This window comes from Erpetoichthys calabaricus, chromosome 1, assembly GCF_900747795.2.
Source record: "Erpetoichthys calabaricus chromosome 1, fErpCal1.3, whole genome shotgun sequence".
Classification (NCBI taxonomy): Eukaryota; Metazoa; Chordata; class Cladistia; order Polypteriformes; family Polypteridae; genus Erpetoichthys; species Erpetoichthys calabaricus.
The window spans coordinates 64,752,498-64,767,590 of NC_041394.2; the positions used below are offsets into that span (position 1 = coordinate 64,752,498).

General features: G+C 37.3%; 1 protein-coding gene across 3 annotated transcripts in view; it reads right to left on the reverse strand.

Moving 5' to 3' along the window:
• Positions 1 to 15,093, reverse strand: part of prrc2a (proline-rich coiled-coil 2A) — a 191,059-nt gene that overhangs the window by 49,133 nt on the left and 126,833 nt on the right. For all 3 annotated transcript variants that reach the window (XM_051919972.1, XM_051919969.1, XM_051919979.1), the window contains exons 12-14: positions 13,672 to 14,146; positions 4,562 to 4,743; positions 2,909 to 3,251 (exon numbers count right to left, since the gene is read on the reverse strand). In XM_051919972.1, coding sequence (XP_051775932.1) covers positions 2,909 to 3,251; positions 4,562 to 4,743; positions 13,672 to 14,146 — 1,000 coding nt within the window. The remainder of the gene's footprint in view (positions 1 to 2,908; positions 3,252 to 4,561; positions 4,744 to 13,671; positions 14,147 to 15,093) is intronic.

Below are 15,093 nucleotides of genomic sequence, written 5' to 3' on the forward strand. Positions count from 1 at the left end.
ATCTGGTTTTCTGATTATTCCCATCAACATCAAAATCCCAATGAATTTTTTCATTTCGTTTTCATCAGTGTCAAACCAAGCACGAACACGGGAATGTGGAGGTAAATTGGGATTTTTCTCAATAAACTGTGCTGCATACAGATTTGTCTGATGAACAAAATGTCTAATCAAATCAGGTGACACAAACAGCTCATAAAACTGCTCAGCAGTGTAATTGTTTACATCAACAATAAAGCCACACGTTCCCTCAAACGAATGCAGAAAAGGTAGTTCACCTCGGGCAGCAGCCCAGCTGAGATGCTGGGGATACACCCACTCAGCGCCGTCATTCGATGCGTCTTCATTCACAATATCATGCAGCGCACGTTGCTGCTCATCACTGTCACTAAAATCTTCTTCAGAACTGCTACAATCATGATCAGAACTGTCCAAAATCGCCTGCAAAGCCTCACTTGAAGTCAGTTTACGTTTCGCCATATTCACAGCTGTTACATGCGAATCACGTCACATGACCGGCCAAAACAACCACAGACTTGTCGAAATACAACGTAGTAATAATACCCACGCCAAACCGTCAGTTATACTACTTGCCAGGCATTCATATAACCACAGGCAAATGTGCCGGATAATTCCGGCAGTATGGCGTTAGCATTAAAACAGCGGTGCCGGATATATCCGGCAGAGGGCGGTGAAGGGGTTAAGGAACCATCAACAACAAATCAAATCAAATTAATAATATATTGAACTATTATAAAAGTAAAGTTGAATAAATCGGACTCTGCAGTTGCATGAATTAAAAAAAAAACAAAAAACGAATGTGTTCAGGTAAAGTACCACTTCCGGTGATGGATTTGGTCCAGAAGTTAATACAGATCTACGACTGTGGTGTTACAACCACATGCCGAATTTCATCCATCTATCTAGTTGCGTTCGAGTTATCGTTTTTACACACACACACAATTCCAAAAAAAAACGGTATTTTTGGACACTGGGAGGTCTATCATGTCAAGATGCATCAAAATATTGAGGTCGAATTTTTTCATGATTACTTTCTGTATACTTCGTATATGAGAAAGTAAAAACGCTTTCTCTTGTGCGAAGTGGCAGGTGAATTGCTGTCAACAAAAGCAGTCACCTAAGAAATAAACTGAAACGTTACTCACTCGTGATTTTCTGTCCATATGGTAAACGTTTTGTTGACCAGCACATTCTATTTTCAGGCGTTTGAATTACATCTTGATATACAACGAGCACAAAGAAAGGCGGCACAGTAAATTGCTTTCCATTTCACACGCTTTACGCACCCGCATTCAGCTTGCTTTGTAACCGCAAATGCCGCCCTCCGTCACCAGCCGCCGATCACTGGATGAATATGCGCGGGCAGCTCGTGGGGGATGACTTTCGGCAAGAATATTCATTCAAAAACGAAAACTAAAAATATTTTAGTAAATTATTATTTTATTTCAGTTAGTCTTTCAAGCTACTTTAATAGTTTCGTTTAGTTTTAGTTTTTCATTTCCATCCATCCATCCATTTTCCAACCCGCTGAATCCGAACACAGGGTCACGGGGGTCTGCTGGAGACAATCCCAGCCAACACAGGGCACAAGGCATGAAACCAATCCCGGGTAGGGTGCCAACCCACCGCAGGACACACACAAACACACCCACACACCAAGCACACACTAGGGCCAATTTAGAATCGCCAATCCACCTAACCTGCATGTCTTTGGACTGTGGGAGGAAACCGGAGCGCCCGGAGGAAACCCACGCAGACACGGGAAGAACATGCAAACTCCACGCAGGGAGGACCCGGGAAGTGAACCCGGGTCCCCAGATCTCCCAACTGCGAGGCAGCAGCGCTACCCACTGCGCCACCGTGCCGCCCAGTTTTTCATTTCGGTTTTGTTAATTATTTTATTTCAGTTTACAAAAATGTTTTTTTAATAATAGTTTCAGTTTTGATTTTAGTTTTCGTTAACTATAATAACCTTGGCTAGCTGGACCTTTCTGGGTTGAAGGTGGACTCAAAATCAACTTCCAAACCTACTGCCAGTTTTTAGAAGACGAAAACACTGCATTTTTCAAGAAGACCATGATTTGTATGCAGGACAATGGTCCATCACATGCATCAAAGTACTCTACTGCGTGGCTAGCCAGTAAAGGCCTTAAAGATGAAAGAATAATGACATGGCCCCCCCTTCCTCACCTGACTTAAAGCCCTTCTTAAACGGGCGAATTTACAGGGAAGGAAAACAGTACACCTCTCTGTACACTGTCTGGGAGGCTGTGGCTGCTGCTGCTGCACAAAATGTTGATCATCAACAGATCAAGAAACTAACAGACTTCATGAATGGAAAGCTTATGATTTATTAAAAAGGGTGGCTATATTGGTCACTGATTTTTTTTTGAAATGATAGAAATATTTATGTGTAAATTCTGAGTTGTTTGTTTATTACTCTCACTTTAACAGATGAAAAACAAAACACACAGCATTTTGGATTGACTGATACCGCTGTATTTGTTCCATAATAAAATTAATCCTCAAAAATACAACTTGCCTGATAATTGGGCGCACAGTGTAGTGTTCTTCCAGAAAAGCAGAAAGTGCTAATATTTTTGTGGTAAAAGTCTGTTTGGAAACATGGATTAACTGTTTTGGAAATGGACGTGGCAATAATTTATAACTAGAACAATGGAAAAGATAGTAATTCATAGTGAAGGTTGCTAAATATACTAAAAAACAGAAAAGGACAAGATTAAAACACTTGCTCTCTTTACTTAATTGAAATATGTGGAAAAAATTAAAAATCAGTGAATGTTTCCTTTACATTCTGAAAATGACCAACGTTATTGAACTCATTTGTTCTAAGAGAAAGACTAAACAAAGGGCTCTTACTGATGTTTACCTGAAGGATGCATGCCAGGCTGAAAGTAATCCATTGGTGGAGGTCGCCCCTGAATCATACGAGGGTCCATGTATGGCGGTATAACCATCCAACGTGGGTCGAAATTCATGTGGGGCAGAGGCGGGCCTCTTCCTATGGAACCTGGATACATAGTTTGCTTAGGAGCACCTTGTGGACCTGTGGCCAGAGTCAGACCTGCTCCAGGACAACCTGGGCCCTGACTGCTCTGTTGAGGAGCATTTGGAGGAGTCTGAATTTGAGTCTGATGCTGAGAAGGGCCAGACAGAGGTAGCTGGCTCTGTGCTGACTGACTGTGTTGCTGCTGCCATTGCTTCATTAGCTCCTAAATAAGCAGAAACACAAAGACATGCAAAAATCATACATACACTTCAAATAACTGACAAGTAAAAAAATCTTGATAACAAAGCTATTATTAAGCATACTAATTTTTGCATTTAACATGAGCTATCAAAAGGACTAATGTCCCCTTCAAAAGCACTGGAACAGGTTTGTTTTTGCTATGCAATGATGACATTTTTCTGCGAGATCTAAAGATGACTATGAGAAGAAAGATCAGAGTTTCAGCTTTTATTCCCTGTTATTTACATTTAGATATGATAAACAACTCATAGAACGTAGCACAATATGTATCAAACTTTCTAATTTTTCAAGTCAGTAAAAATATTGGAACAGAATATTTTCAACTAAATTAAAGTCAAAAATACTTAACATTTGGTTGCCTAACTTTGCTCGCAATAACTGCATCAAGCCTACAACCCATAAACTCCACCAGATTTCATGTTTCTTCATTGGTTACGCCTTTCCAGGCTTTTACCACAGCATCTTTTAGTTGTTGTCTGTTTTGAGGGGTTTCTTCCTTCAGTCTTCAATTCAGGGGGTGAAATACGCGCTCAACTGGTCTAAGATCTGTTGATTGACTTGGTCTAGTAAAAAAACATACCGTTTTTCCTCCTAATGTGTTGAGGTGACAGTGTGTTTTGGGTCATTGTTATGGTGCATAATAAAGTTCCTCCCGATTTGTTTGGATGCATTTCTCTGTAAATTGGCAGATACGTTTCTATAGATTTCTGAGTTCATTCAGCAACTACTATCATGAGTTACATAATCAATACAAATTATTTAGCCTGTTCCAGATGCAGCAATACAAGCCCAATCAATGACACAACCTTTATCGTGCTTCACAGATGAGCTTCTACATTTAGGATTATGAGAAAATCCATTCTTTCTCCATCACTAGGGTTGAGGATAACCTTTGCCTCATCAGCCCATAAAACTTTGTTCCAGAACTGTTATGGCTAGTCTCTGTACTTTTTCTGCAGATTTCAATCTGGCTTTCCGATTTTTACCGCTAAGGAGTGGTTTGCATCTTACATTATGGTTTCTATATTGTTGTTCTCCAAGTCTCCTTACAACAGTAGACTGTGATATTTCCACCCATGCTCTTTAGAGGTTGTCCATGATGGTAAAGACTGTTGTTTTAAAGGTTTTACTTTACTGCTCTCAACATTTGTCTGTCATTAGTTGTTGTTTTCCCCGGGACAACCAGTATTGCTGTTCCATTACTTTTGGAGGGGACTGTACAGTATGTTACATTCTAATCCTTCATTAGAAGGGGAATTTTACATAACTTACCTGCTGTTGCCTCTGAAATCTGGGAGGCAATGACTTCTGGTATTTGGAGTAGCTCTGTGTTGATATCACTTGACGAGTCTGTGCTATTTCAGCTTTGGAACCCTCGCTTACCCTACTCACAGATGTCTCCTCCTTCACTTCATTCACCTCTTGCTGGATAGGGGGAGGTGGCTGGGGTTCAGCTAAAAAAGGTAAATGTAAGATCGAAGAGAATATGATTTACATATTACACTTAAAAACACTTACAAATCAATCTTACCTCTTAAAATTACCACCCCTATCAAAACACATTCTGGCAACAGAAGCAACAGGCTGCGAGCTAAACTTGCTTACAAAACGGTCTACAGTGCCCTCCATAATGTTTGAGACAAAGGCACATTTTTTTATGATTTACCCCTTTGCTCCAGTATAAAATTACAAATCAGACATGATTTAAGTGCACATTTTAGACTTAAATCTAAGGGTTTTTGCACATATTTCAGTTACACCTGTGATGCCACTTGTCCCAATGATGCCAAGAAATGTTGGACCCAAATTATTCCAGTCTGGTTTTCGCACTGGTCATAGTACAGAAACGGCACTAACGCAGGTTGTAAACGACATTCTGATATCCTCCAATGAAGGAAACTCCACTGTAATTATGTTATTGGACTTAAGTGCAGCATTTGACACCATCGACCATTCTATTTTACTACACAGGCTAGAAAATTATGTTGGGCTTACAGGCTCCGTGCTCGCTTGGTTTAGTTCTTACTTATCAAATCGATTCCAATATGTACAGAAATGTGCTGACAGTACTCCATCATTATACACAGAAGTTCAACATGGTGTCCCGCAGGGCTCAGTACTGGGACCTTTACTGTTTTCACTTTACATGCTTCCACTGGGATCTATCATTAGGAAACATAATGTTAATTTTCACTCATGCAGATGACACCCAGTTATACCTTTCATTTAAATCAGAAGTTTCTCCGATGTTGTCTTTAATTAGTTGTGTTAGCGAATTAAAGGAGTGGATGAATAAGAACTACTTGTCTTTAAATACAGATAAAACAGAGATGTTAATTATTGGAGGGAATGACGCTGATCATAACAATATTTTGTCATCATTTAACTCAGTTGGAATCCCAATTAATTTTAATGGATCAGCCCGCAATCTAGTAGTTACCTTTGACTCTAGCATGTCATTTAAAGCGCATATTACAAAGTTGTCCAAAACATGTTTCTTCCATCTTAAAAATGTTAGGAAATTAAGGCGATTTCTAAATAAACAGGATTCTGAGAAATTAATTCATGCATTTATCTCTAGTAGGATTGACTACTGCAATGCAGTGTTCACTGGATGTTCAAACTGTTCTTTATACAGCCTCCAGTTAATACAAAATGCTGCTGCAAGAATTATTAAAAGAACAACAATACACAAACACATAACTCCAGTTCTTAAATCCTTATACTGGCTCCCGGTTAAGTTTAGGGCAGATTTCAAAATCCTCCTTTTAACATATAAAGCATTAAATGGCCGAGGTCCAACTTACTTGCCAGAACTTATCATGACTTACAAACCAGAGCGCACATTAAGATCTCAAGATGCTGGTCTGCTTATGGTTCCAAGGATTAATAAAATAACAATGGGAGGTCGAGCTTTTAGTTACAGGGCCCCTAAACTGTGGAATGGTCTGCCTGCTACTATAAGAGATGCCCCTTCGGTCTCAGCTTTTAAATCCCGGCTGAAGACTCACTACTTCAGTTTAGCATATCCTGACTAGAGCTGCTGATTAACTGTACATGCTGCACCTCTGTTGTTAGTCATTAGCACTAAAACATAAGTAACATGATAGTTAGAATTGGATATTAACCCTCACCTATTCTGTTTCTCTTCTTGGTACTCAAATGTGGCCACTTGGTGCCACAGCCCACCTGCCAAGTTGTTTTGCCTGCCTAAGGTAAAGTCATCCCTGATGGAGGATCGCAGGAAACGTGAGAAAGAGAGGCCCTTTCTTCGGATTGGCTGGCCCAACACTGTTTCAGCTGTGGAATGGCCAAATGGGGGAGACAGCTTGATGGACGAGGTCTCCAGGAGTCTAAAATTATCTAAATCTTATTATGTGATATCATCTACTGTTAAATTCTGCTCCGAACTTCTAAAATTTTTTAAATTTTTTTACTGAGGATTTGTTCTGTTCTGTGTATTGCATTGTATTGACCCCCTTCTTTTGACACCCACTGCATGCCCAACCTACCTGGAAAGGGGTCTCTCTTTGAACTGCCTTTCCCAAGGTTTCTTCCATTTTTTCCCTACTAGGTTTTTTTTTGGGAGTTTTTCCTTGTCTTCTTAGAGAGTCAAGGCTGGGGGGCTGTCAAGAGGCAGGGCCTGTTAAAGCCCATTGCGGCACTTCCTGTGTGATTTTGGGCTATACAAAAATAAACTGTATTGTATTGTAAATATAGAAAGTGTTGTAATATCTACATGATGTGACTGAAATGTATGCAAATACCCTTAATTTGTAATGTGCATTATAAATCAGGTCTAAATTTTATATTTGTAATTTTAAACTGTTGACCAGAAAGATAAATCAAGGAAAAAAATGTGCCTTTGACCCAACCATTAAAATGTGAACATAGCATGCAAAAATCAAGATCCTATTGCAATATGCATGAGATCATGGGAATGAAAGAATAATGCTCCAAGAAAACAATGAACCCAAAACATACAAAACAACAGTGTATTAAAATTCATTAAAATAGTAAATGTTTACAATGACGGAGTCAAAGTCTCATCCATAGCCAACTACGAAAATAATAATGACTGAATCCCTTACTTCAGAACAATACCAAGTACATTTGTTTCATTGGTGAAATACACGAAGATTTAATTAATTTACAAGAGATACTAAAAAAAATTAGTGCTACCTTCAGCTAACAAAACTGAATTAACTACTGTGTATTTGACCAAACACTAAATATTTGCTATGTCTCTTCTCTTCTCTGCAAATGTCCTGTAGCCCCCCTGTCCTCGGTAGATGTAACAAGGCATGTACCGTAAAGTATACTCTTCTCAGATTTGCCTTTGTACATGGCAGTATCCAAAATTCTTCTTTAAGTACTTAGCTATCAGCTACCACTCTTTCTTCACCTGGAGAATACAAAAGGTTGCGCACCAGCTAATGATTACTGGAGAAAGGGAAGGAGGAGGCTATGTGCAACAGTAGTCTGCAGAGGTACTTGAGTTTAAAACGGAAACAGCTGCTCTCTCTCATTGGAATGCTGTCCAGATTACTGAACAATAAAAGCAACTAACAAACATTAAATTGCAAAATTCTGGATGTCATATGTAAATACAAATTAAATTATGATCTGCAAAATCATGCATAAAAATCCCTAATGGAATAATGAAATTCTAAATGGAGACATTCAAAACATTAACTTTGATTTTGTAATAATTTTTTAAAAATATATTTAAATTTCAAATATGAATTTGATTACTCTAGATAAATGAGACTAGGTCTGGTGTGCGCATGGAAATAAAAATGCTGATTAAATGGCTGTACAAGTCTATTCTTAATTCTAAACCAAAGAAATTGTGAGCACCCAATAATGAACTTACCTTTTTTAAGTTGACAGCAGAGCTTTCACTTTGGACTGTGTCTGTAAAAACCTTTATGAAGTAACTAGCTGTGTAAGCCCATGCTGTAAAAAGCCCGGGGTCCTAGACACTATTGAAATCGTCAGGAAAAAAAACTGAAATGTAGAGATGTCAGGTAATTGAATGGAACTACTCTGGGCATCTCTCGCCTAGGATTAGCAGCGGGAGGAAAAGTAAACCGTTTTGCCAATGTTAGCGGCTAAGCGACTTTGCCTGTCTTCGGATATTTCATTTTTAGACATGCTGCCCTCGCTTGTGTTATTAGCGGCTAAGCGAGTTTTCTGTTTCCTCAGAGGCGGAGACCTTACTCTGACTCCACCTCTCACTTCCGGGCCAGACTGAAACACATACTTCCACGCGTAGATGTTTATATATAAGGTACAACTGATCAATACCAGAAAGGTATGTAGCAGACAGCAAATGTGTTCAAAATATTACTTGAAACTGAGTCACTATTAATAATTCTTTACATCCCAAACTACAGTACAACAGTAGAGATTGCATTTGTTCTTTACAAATGGAAAAGCAGTACATTTGATTATTTAAAGGTAACAGATATGAAAAGATCAAACACTACTTTGAAACAGAACCAATAGCAAAATGTGACATTTATAGGCTTAAATGTGTTTACCGGGTAATTCTTATCATATGATAAACGTAAACTATGTAGGCAAACAGTCACAGAAAATCATTTCAGGGAAGTGCATTAAATTGCACAAACAGAAAACTTAACATTTTCGATTTAATTGAACTAACCAGCCATCGATCTTGTGCCTCAAATGCCAGTTTTTCTCCTGCCTTTATTTATGAATACAACGAACTTTTAAAAAATATTTTACAATAGCCATTTTTATTTTTTAATTCGCTTCTAGTGTTTTTTGGCTCAGGCTTACTACGAGTGACTAGAAAGAAGTGATTAATAAAAAAACAAATGCAATTAATTAGAATGCAAGTACAGTGTCCATTACATGTCAGGCAAAAAAAAAGTTTGTAATCTGTTTTTTTTAATTTCATTTCTTATTTCAGTAGCTATTTACTTTTCCAGGTATGCACTTTACTGAACCAGAACCGTACTGTCAGTCACTAGTTTGTCTATTCTACACTGTTCAGTGCCATTATTGACTAGACTTTAAACTTGCCTTTCCTTTTATTAGTGTTTCCACCACTGACTCAGGAATATCACATACTTAGGGAATTCTCGTAACTTCTCCTGCGTTTGAAACTGATGTTAACACACACCTTACAGTTCACTGAACTGAATGCCAGGAAAACCAAATGGGGCTGCGTAATAAGAACATGGACTGCAAGGTGGAAAAATAATAATCTGTTCAAATGAATTAGTCGGTAGGGAAAAAAATAAATAAAAATCAGTTAGAATGGGTTACATAATTTATTCAAATGAGTTAATAATTCATTCAAATTGTTTTTTTTATTTTTGGCGTGACACCTATGGGGCTCCATATGAAAGACCACTGTCAAATTCTAATTAATAAATTAACAAGCCCAGTTATCTCACTGCACTAAAAACACAGCTTGGGAATTTGTTGTATTGCATTGTGGGAAAACTCAAAAAACAACAGAAAAAAACAAAAAGACATGGCTTTTAACTATCCCATACAGCCACACTGCTGAGATAGATAGACAGACAGACAGACAGACAGACAGACAGACAGACAGACAGACAGACAGACAGACAGACAGACAGACAGACAGACAGACAGACAGACAGACAGACAGACAGACAGACAGATAGATAGATAGATAGATAGATAGATAGATAGATAGATAGATAGATAGAGACAGACAGATTTTATTAATCCCAAGGGGGAATTCACATGATGCCCATCATTCCCATGCCCATGTAGGCAAGGAGCAAATACATGCTTAACAAAAGTGAGGTGAGTGTGCACTGGTTTGTGATATCATAGTGACCCCATTCTTTTCCTATGAAAGGGGGACAAACAGTTTCAGTTGCCTTATATTTCCATGCTGTTTTTCATTGCCTTTTTTCAGCACTCTATTTTTATTTTAAACTTTGTGGGAACTAGTAATCCAGTAACACCCTTACAATCTCAATTTATAATAATAATTATAATAATTATTTTTACTGAATTAATGGAAGGGCCTCTGCTATAGGTTTACAACACATGATAATTTCTGGAATTTCTTCTCACCACAGCTATAATCTAGCTGAACCAGCATCATATATTTTGTGTGTCCTCTGAAAGTTTTGAGTGCCAGTTTAATTATAACATAAGTGAAATTGTCCGATATAGTTCAATAATTCTCTTCTGCCTACAAAGACTGGAATATTTGAGCATATATGAGAATTTACTACTCTAGACAAAATTGAAGTCTGCATCCAGGTAACTAAATTATAGTGTTTAATTAGATGCCAGTATATGCATCACAATACAACCTTTTTTTTTTTTTTAACAAGACTAACAGAGCAGAATATATCACTGTATAATCTGCAGCACAGCTGAATTTAAGAACAAGTATAATATGATACAATAAAATTCTACCCCAATGTTTTTTCTTTAAGTAATAACCTATATTAATTTTTCCTTAAAAGATTTAAGATGGTATAAAAGAAACAATTCCTACAAGCTGTATTTCAGAAAATACATTACTTGTATATAATGTAAACCCAATGCCGTTCTACTCACCCTTGCTTTAGTCACAGCTGTATATAGTTAAGTGAGTACACCACATTAAATGATTTTCATTTTTTAAAATTTGTAGACTTGTCAAGATTTGATTTCATTTAAATGGTATCTATAGATAAAGGTGATATAACAACAATCAACGCCACACTTACAGTTTGAGTCTATTATAAAATTTAATTATATATAAATGCAAATGTGAAAAAAGTTGGTAGACCAACAAACACTTATCATTACGTCAAACACCTAAAATGGAGGAACCTGCCTTATTTAAATCTTACACATTTAGTTCAGTTTGCCCTTTATTGTTGAAATGTGTTTACCACCATGCCTAAATCAATAGAGAACTCAGAAGCCTTCAGAAAAAAAGATTATAGATACCTGAGAGTTTGTGAAAGGATTGAAAAAGATCTCACAACAACCTTAAATCAACAATTTCACTGTATGGAAGTTCACCTACAAGTGGAGAAGATTTCAAACAACTGCCTACTTGTCCATGCCAGGCTGCCCCACCTAAGTTGAGTCTGAGAACACAACACAAGATACTGAAAGAAGTCTTTAAAGACCAATGTATTTCAGCATGAGACTTGCAGGTAGCTTTTACCACTGTTAATGTCAATGTACATGAGCCTACCATTAGAAACAGACTATACAAATTAGATCCACAGAGGAAGTGTGCCAGGAGGAAACATTTGCTGTCAGAACAGACTAAAGTTTGTCAATTAACACTAGGACAAACACCATGGCTTTTGGAACAATGTGGTCTGGCCAGACAAAGCAAAGATTGGAGATATTTGGCCACATTACCAGTACGCATGTTAGGCGAAAATCAACAATGAAACCAAAAAAGACAAAATAAAAATATAACTTTTTGGCCATGTACACCATGGTCATGTTTAGCAAAACAAAATGCATACAAAAAAGGTCACCTCATATTCATGGTAAAATATGGTGATGATTGTTTGATCCAGGAGCTCTTATTAAGGTCGGTAGCATAAAGAATTCTACATTTTAGCCAAAAACCTGGATGTTTTGGCCAGAAGGATGAAACTGGGCTGTGGTTAGGTCTTCCAACAGCAGAACAACCCAAAGTGCACATCCAAATTAACAAAGGATTTGGCTGTGGCAGCACAAAATCAAGGTTTTGCAATGGCCCGCTCAGTCTCCAGATCAACTGAAAAGGACAGTTCACAAGAGAAAACCCAAGAATCTGTTGGAAATGTTTTCTTCTTCTTCTGCATTGAAGAATGGTCCAAGATGTCCAACTTGGTTAAACATGACAGAAAGAAGATGAGTACTACTTCTCACAAGGGGAATCTCCACAAAATACTGAAATCTGGGGTGCTAATATTTTTGAAATCTGTTTTTTTTTTTTTTAAATCTGTGTTACTAAAGGACAACTTTATTTTGTGACAAAAATCTGTTTTATAATAAAAGTACAAGGCTTACCCATTAAAGATCAAAATATCACCTAGTGTGTGTAGCTCTTTTTATATATTGATGTTAGCTCATTTTCATAAAGGGTGCCAAAATTGCAGAATTGGGGGTGAAAACAAAGAAATGGAAGGTCCCGCAAAAGCAAAGTCAAAGCCTAGGCCTGAAAAACACAGATACTGTGGTGGGGATTTGAAACTGGCTGTTGTATGCGAGGCTCCCTCATACATCACACAGCTGAAAGAATTCTGCTTGCAGGAGTGAGAAAAACGTTGTTACAGACTGGTAGACAGTTACAGGAAACAACTTCTTGAGGTTATTTCTGGCAAAAGGGACAATTCCAGCTATTAAAGCCAAGAGTGTACTTGCTTTTTCTAGAAACAGACAATGTTTCTCTTAATTTTTCATTGAATAAATCATTGCAAGTCAGTATTGCAATTGTTTTTTTAATTACATCACGTCATCAAATGACACTGTCTGAAGGATATAATTTAATGCATCTACATATTTAAAAAAAAAAAAAAAAAAAAAAAAAAAAACCTTTCCATGAGATGTACTTATTTTTTCAAATAATGGGTTACATGTATACAACACAGCCTCAGAGTTTCCTTTCCATGAAAAAAAAAAGTCGGAAAATTATCCCAAAAACAAATTAATAAATTTTAACAAAAATCAGGTGTCAAAGGTTAAGGGAAAAAAGGAAAAAAAAAAAAAAGGAAAAGTGGGTACAGTTCACCTCCAAAGTGTTTGGGGGAGGTGGTAGTAGCCCCAACCATGTTTTAGATATTCCTCTTTCAATCAAAACATTAGGTTTCTACCTTTTTTTTTTTTTTTTAATTTTCAACTAACAACCATAAGACTTGATAATATTAATATCTAAAATTCTTAAAATTATATAATGAGTCACACCAGATTCTGCAATGCAGGTCACAATAGTGCTGTTAAAATGACCCAAGTCATTTTTTTGTCAACAGAAGACAAGATGGATGGCATTACTAGCGCTTACCTTATGATCTTGAGCCTTATTTGTAGCTGGGATGATGGAGTCAAGGTGTGTGGATATAGCAAACCTCAGTTAAAATCTGCATAATTTGCAGACCTATTAAATATTAACATATTTTATAGAATACTGGTACTTACTTGAATTTCAAGAAAATCAAAGACAAACCAAGCAAAATAACACTACTAAAAGAACACTGCAACTGTAAAATTTTTCACCACTGCGACTGTAAAATTTTTCACCAATTAAAAAAAATTGTAATATTTTCTTTTACAAACAAAGGATATTAAAGACTGCTGAAACAGCAGCTTTACTTATTTTAAATTGCAAAATTTATTATAGCAGAAAAAAAGGAATACTTAATTACCTGGATTGGAGTCAAAACTGCTGCTGCTGCTGCTAGCTCTTTGCCTGTGATTAACAATAATCACCGGCGCTGCTTCCTGTATCTCTTTCTCCGACTCAGTAGGTGGAGGGACAGGACTAACAGTGTTAACTACAATAACTCCATTATCTCCTCCTCCTCCTGCAGATGATGCTCTGCCATTTTTTTCTTGTCGCTGCTTCTCACCAAATTTTTCATCAAGTCTCTTGAGCTTCTCAGCACAGGCTGCTCTGCGCTCTTCTTGCATGCGTCTCTCCTCTTCTTCACGGCGGCGACGAGCCCTCTCCACAGCTGCAGATATCTCAGAAGATGACTGCTTCCTACGCTGCCGCCATGTTTCATCTTCATCCTCACCTCCAGCAGATCCCGTTACCATTGGTGCAGCACCCTGAACTGGTAAAGTCTGGGTCACATGCGTACCTTTTTGGCTGGAAGAAACTTGGTTCATGGGCCGTTCCTTTATTGGATAAAGCAAAATATGACAACTTCAGTTAGCCACTTAACAAATAAGACATGGATGAAAGTGATATGAAATTAAACAAAAATAAACTGTAAAACTTCATCTAATACATGATTAACATTTGAATATGAACAGGCACAAAATAAAACACAACCATTCTTTTCTAATGGATTGACACCCCCGACTACAGCCATTCCACAGGACCACATCAGACTAGGTTTACCGGGGTCGATACCAGTCTCTTCTTTCAGGTAATGACATGCTAAGTTACTCACTTGCTACTAGTTTGAGTCTCCAGCTTACGTCTGCAGTTTTGAAAGAGACTGTAGCATGCCTTGTGTTATGTCACTGTAAATATACTGCATTTCTTCATTAAAATGTACAAGATATGTACAAGTATGACCCTACTTTGTATTTATAATTAATTTTAACAAAGGTGTTTTCAAAGATATTCTAGTTATGTCATATTAAGTTCATGATTTTAATAAACATTCCTGGGTTTAATTCCAAGGAATTTTGATTATCAACACTTCTATATATTAAAATTGTTTAATTATTTCTATATAAGGTGAGATTCCACAAGTATAAACTAAAATAATAATAAAAACTTTCCTATTATCCAATTAGCATGAAGTACTAATTTTGTCAGAGACAGTATCAGATAATTACTATGTGGCCCAAATACTTTTCCCTTAAAAAACTAAACATTGTTAAGTCGATGTCCATTGTGTGACTTTGATAAGTGGGGTATGTCAGACTTGCTGACTGTGACCGTGCAACTCACCACCAAATCTGAACAAATTACATGATAGAAGATAGCTGGACATGTCAAATTGCCAGCACAGTCTTGCTTGCCCCTTTATCTGACAGACAATATTGTGCAGCCTGGCAGAAACAGTGCTGTTCAAAGGGTAACAAGCCACAAACTCTGCCCTTTTTTTGTT